The following is a 6139-nucleotide window of genomic DNA, read 5'->3' as shown; positions in this document are numbered from 1 at the left end:
CATCCCCCTTACACTTTCTGGGGCTACAACTGTGAGGCCTCATTAAGGCACATGTGAGGAGGTTAAACTCATTTCCATTACACTTTCTTGGCCTACATATTGGGATATTTACTAGTGGAACTAGTGACTTCATATCAGTGTAAGTCGAGATATTTGATACAGAAAAAAGAGAGAACAAATCTCATAAACCCTACTCTTAACCACTACACCAGCACTCCCTTGTAGCACGCCCTTGTGAACTTTAAACAGAAATTATCACTTCAAACACTGATATACCATACCATCACCTGTATCAACCACCTTCTGTTGGCAACTATGATCAGATTCAACATACTGTACAGATGGAATGATATGATATCATATTCATAAAAAGACAATACTATTTTCCTCCCATTTTAATATTTCAAAGTATTTCAGCCAATATGGACTTAAAGGTTATACAGTACAAAACATATTATTTCATCAAAACTGAAACAATCCTGATGTTGACTTCACAATAAAAAAACATTTGGCTGATTGCAGGTCAATTTAGCGGCTTTATAGACTAACGTGTTTGAAAACAGACGGCAAATTGTTTGAAATAGTAAGTATATTTTGAAGATCAAACATGTAATTTGCACATCAGACTACTGAATGATGATAACAAAATAGTACTTTTGAAAACAGATGCAGTCTTATTGTAAAATTGCAGTTGTTCATTCTGTATATTGGACTTTGATACTCAGTACAAAGCAAAAATGAGTCCAGTGTTCAGTGCTGCATATATTTGCCTACAATAAATCGTTTTGCATTGAATCGTCGCAATAAACCATTGGCATCAGATAAAATGCAAATCATTCATGAATCTCATGAAAACAGCATTACAGTGTATTCACTGAATAATCACTTAAGAAAATGCATAACAATTCAAGAAATATGCTTGTAAAAACTTCCAGTAACAAATTGACCATTCACAATGATATTCCTATCTCAGTGGTCCAAATCCTTAAAGTTATGTAAAAGAATCACAGCTTGTCATTCTGTAGTGAAAGGATTATCTGACTTGGAAAGGTCAATGTCAACATAGTACTTGTCCCGAAGACGGCCTTTCTTTACGAGCTGTAGTTTAATAGGTGTGACCATCTCCTTCCCCTCCTCACTGACCTCATCTTTTCCATCCCCGTCCGCACTTGTTGCTATAGTTACCGGGGTGTCAGGCACAGTGAGGCGTACCACACTACCCTTCTCTATGAGCTGTCTCTCGTGGGCCATGGCCAGCTGGGAGACCACACGTCGCTCAACCTACATGTACAGTTTAATGGTTTTAATACCGAAAAATAGTTTCAATGTGCAAGGGGTATTAAATAGAATGAAATGGGCATTATCAAAGTTTATTGTATAAAGGACAACATCCCATACACAAACACAAGCAGGAATGATAGTAAGTGACATTATTAATTTATCATTTGGACTTAATATTGTGTTATGTAAATTTCAAAAATTATTAGATGTGTCTTAAAAATAGATGCCATGCCCTGAGCATTCATTCACTGAAAAAGCTACAGCTATTACAGAATTGATCAATACCCACGAACGCTGCCTGGAAACAGGACGGGTTTAATGTCATGTTTCGGAATTAACAACAAGCTTATGTGCATTTTAAAACCTGTCACCATTCTGCCAGTGTTATGTCAGCCTTAAGATTTTTCAGACCACAATTAATAAGTAAAGTGCCATAACTTATGTAAGAAGAGTCAAATCTTACACATATTGCCGGGGACAATTTCAAGTGCCAACCAACAATCTCATAATAAAATAATTTACAAGAGTGTAGGTCCTAACTTTCATAGTTACATCATGCACAACAAGTCAATTCATACCATTTCTTAGGCCATACCTATTGCAGGACCAAGTGAAATGACAACAAATTGTTGGTGCCAAATTTCCAATGCATACCAACAGTCCTATTAAGTTACATGAACTTAGCTGCAATGCTTTTACAGCTACATCATGCAACATAAGATTGTTCAGACCATTTATTACAAAGTCAAAAGGGCCGTTACTTTTGTAAGAACATGTGAAATGTCACACGTGAAGTTACAGGAGTGTAAGTGCAATTCTTTTGTAGTTTTTTCATACCATTTATAACTAGTCAAAGGTCATAACCTGTAAGACCATTTGAAGTATCGCACATATCACATGTATAATTTCCAATCCTGACCATAAATCCTATGAAGTTTCATGACTGTAGGTGCAATATATCTGTATTTAATGCATCACAAGATTTTTCAGACCATTTGTTTATTTTGTCAAGGGTCATTTTATTTTCTTGTTAGACCAAGTGAAGTGAAAAAAATATTACAAGCACAATTCCCCATGCTGACCAGCATTCCTATTTGGTGTCGCATATGTGTGTGTTATACATTTTGAGTAAGATGCATCACAAGACACGTGATATGATGTGTGCGACTCTTATATCCCCCCAGATATATATATATATATATATATATATATATATATATATATATATATCTGGGGGATAATAAAAGCAGTCAAATTTTCCCTTTCATAAGGAACTCCCATATGCACCTTCATATCACACAAGTAAATACTTGTTACGCTACCTCATACTTGAGCGACCTAGCTCCATAGTGCACATCGTAGCCGTAAGCCAGGGCGTCCACTACCGCGTGGTCCCAGATCAGCTCCATCTCATGTTTCTTCTCTGCCTGTCAAACATACAACACAGAGAGGGGAAATAATTCATGGGCATATGAATTATCTGTATAAATAGATGATATAGCATAGGATTATCATATTAAGTGAAATGGAGTATAAGAATATGATTACGCTTGTAAAGTTTAATGTGTTAGGAAGGGATAGACCAGGACAATGTCAATGAACAACTGAATACTATATTAAATATGAATCTAAAATAAAATTATGCAACTTTATTTGATACAACTGTAATAACTGCAAAACAACCAAAAGAAACCAAGATTCAGGCATCAACGATTTCTCAATGTTTTTTGTACACTTAAATATAATTTGGATCCTAAGATAACAATAATATGTTAGAGGACTAATGTAAAAAATTAGAGTCATTTAATAATTTTAAAACTGGAGCTGGGGCAATCACTTGTTTCCTGTCATCTAAATCTCCCCAGCATTGGCGTAAATTGTTTGCGGAAATTATGTAATGAAATCATGAAGGGGAAAACAAATCCTTTTTTTTAACATTGATGATTTATGTAGATTTTAACCAAGGTATGATTAAATGATGATTGATGGTATCCTTGCATAAAAATGGTAAAAATTGCATGCACGTGCACTTGTATTAAAATGATAAAATGTTTGAAATGGATGTTCAAACTCAACTTAGGAACTTTAGGTTTCCACATCCTGAACCAAGAGCTATCAATGCACAATAATTAAAAAACAGAATTTTTTACTTGATTGTGACCCGTCTTTCTGCAGAAAACATGAAACAAAGCAATATCAGAGTGATAAAATAAAAAGAATGTGGTCCACATTTATCTGTAAACAAGCAAATTCGTTGAATTGATATCCCCCGCCTGATTGGGCTAAGTCAAGGAATGGAAATCAATTGTTGATGAAATATATATATATACGAGTTTGAGTTTGATTGCAACTGTTTGAAATAAAAAAAATATTGTATATATATAACATTTAGAATTGACCAAGAAACCTAGTTTATGACTCCATGCTACCCAGTTCCAAACTAATCTAAGATTTCATCAAGGCAAACATTCTGATCAAGTTTCATGAAGATTATTCCAGATATTTGCAAAAAATACAACCTCTAGAGTGTCCACAAGGTTTTTTTCAGATTTGACTCTGTGACCTCATTTTTGACCCCACATGACCTACTAGTTTCAAACTATTCCAATATTTCATCGAGGCATTCTGATTAAGTTTCATGGAAAATAGAGCAGATGTATTGCCTCTAGAGTGTTCCAAAGATTTCTGTAAGATATGACCTAGTGACCTAGTTTTTGACCCATTAACCCACTTTTAAAACAGTTGAAATTCAACCTAAGAGAACATTCTGACCATGTTTGAACTTAATCAGACCAATCACCACCAAAAAATAGTTTCGGACAAGATTTTTGATAGATTTGACCTAGTGACCTAATTTCTAATCACATGTGACCCAGTTTAAAACATGTCCAAGAGTTCATCAAGAAAAACAGTCTGATCAAGTTTCATGAATATAAGACCATTAGGCCTCTAATGTGTTTCAAAGATTTTTCTAAAATTTGACCTAGTGACCTAATTTTTGACCCCATATGCCCCACTTTTACAAGAGGTCCATATTTCATCAGGGGGTACATCATGACCAAGTTTGAACATAATCTGACCAATCATTTCCATTCCAGACAAAAAAAAGTTAAGATTTGACCTTGTGACCTAATTTTCAATCATATGTGACCCAGTTTTAAATAAGTCCAAGATTTCATCAAGGAAAAAATTCTGATTAAGTTTTATAAATATTTGAAGATGTATTATACATCTTCAAATATTTATAAAACTTAATCAGAATTTTTTCCTTGATGAAATCTTGGACTTATTTAATAATGCCTCTTGTATGTTCCAAAGATTTTTCTAAGATTTGACCTTATGACCTAGTTTTTTACCCCATGTGATCCACTTTTTTAAGTGGTCCATATTTCATCAAGATTTACATCATGACCAATTTTGAACATAACTTGACCAATCATTACCATGATATGGTTCCGGACAAGATTTTTCTAAGATTAGACCTCGTGACCTCATTTTTTATCATATGTGACCCAGTTTTATTAACGACCAAGAGTTCATCAAGGAAAACATTTTGATTAAGTTTCTTGAATATTTGACCATGTATAATGCCTCTAGTATGTTCTAAAGATTTTTCTAAGATTTGACCTAGTGACCTTGTTTTTGACCCCTTGTGACCCACTTTTAAAACAGGTCGAGATATGATCAAGGGGAACATTCTGACACAGTTTGAACATTTTCTGATCAATGCCTACCAAGATATGGTACCGGACGGACGGAAGTACGGACGGACGGAATGACGTACGGACAACGCCAAATCAATATCACGCTCCCGAAATCTTCAAATCGGTGGGGGATAATAAACACAAGCAGTACTGACCCTGAATCAGAAACGCTTGAAAGCATTTAACCTCAATTTAAAAAAGGTATCAAAAAGATACCTATGCAATGAGAAATGCACAATGCACTACAGAGAAACAAAAATAAAACACAAAATCAACCAAATTTTACCCATAAAACAATAAAATGAACCCATTTTTGCTGAGTTATTTTGCAACTTTAGCACTGATTATATCATCAAGTGTACAGTACAAGTACTTTATCCCTACTGTGTGTTTAAAAATGTTATAGATGTGCATTTGAGCATAGGCTGTTGATATTGTTATGGGAAGAATGTTTTAACAAATATATTAACAGGCAAACTATGAATGAAATTTTGTAAAAAACCTAGACACTTTAGTCTTTACATTGAAGTTCTTAATTTACAAATTTTGAAAAATTCTTAGATGGAGGGAACATTCTTCCCATGAACCAGCCAGACCATGACCTAAATCAATAATACCTATTCGCCTGTATATCTATCCACATTCACATATGAAATAAACATGGTGTGAATACGATAAAAACTCCACCATGACCAGACAATTACTTCCTAGAATATCTTGAACAAGAGCCGTCGTAAGACAGCGCGCTCGACTATGCCGCTTTGACTTAGAATACAATAACGATGTAATAATACCAAGTTTGATCTCTTTATGTCAAACCTAACTAAAATTATTCGATACATAAGGTGACTTTGATGCTGCCCTCCCACCAGCCCGCCCAAACAATGACGCAAGTCATTCAAATAACTTGATTTCCCATTATGAAAATGTGGTTAAGAAAATACAAATATGCCTTTCAAAGGAAATTAAAAAAAAAAAAAAAAAATCAAGGGCCATAATTTGTATTTAGGCTTAAAACGGAGTCATGTTTCTTGTTGTAAGATGGTCGTAAATAATTTTGAATTTTATTAAGTGCATTAAATGAATGGTATAGAAGTGTTTTTTTATTAAAATCCCAACTTGCCATTAACTTTTACTTGCCTAAAACTTTAACC

General features: G+C 34.3%; 1 protein-coding gene across 1 annotated transcript in view; it reads right to left on the bottom strand.

The window, feature by feature from the left end:
- Nucleotides 1-379: 379 nt before the first annotated feature.
- The window catches only part of LOC128228211 (caseinolytic peptidase B protein homolog), a 29780-nt gene continuing 24020 nt past the window's right edge, over nucleotides 380-6139 (bottom strand). The window contains exons 15-16 of the mRNA XM_052939374.1: nucleotides 2604-2708; nucleotides 380-1281 (exon numbers count right to left, since the gene is read on the bottom strand). Coding sequence (XP_052795334.1) covers nucleotides 1015-1281; nucleotides 2604-2708 — 372 coding nt within the window. The 3' untranslated portion in view covers nucleotides 380-1014. The remainder of the gene's footprint in view (nucleotides 1282-2603; nucleotides 2709-6139) is intronic.

The sequence above is a fragment of the Mya arenaria genome, chromosome 3 (genome assembly GCF_026914265.1).
Source record: "Mya arenaria isolate MELC-2E11 chromosome 3, ASM2691426v1".
NCBI classification, from domain to species: domain Eukaryota; kingdom Metazoa; phylum Mollusca; class Bivalvia; order Myida; family Myidae; genus Mya; species Mya arenaria.
This window is presented reverse-complemented; position numbering and strand designations above follow the sequence as displayed.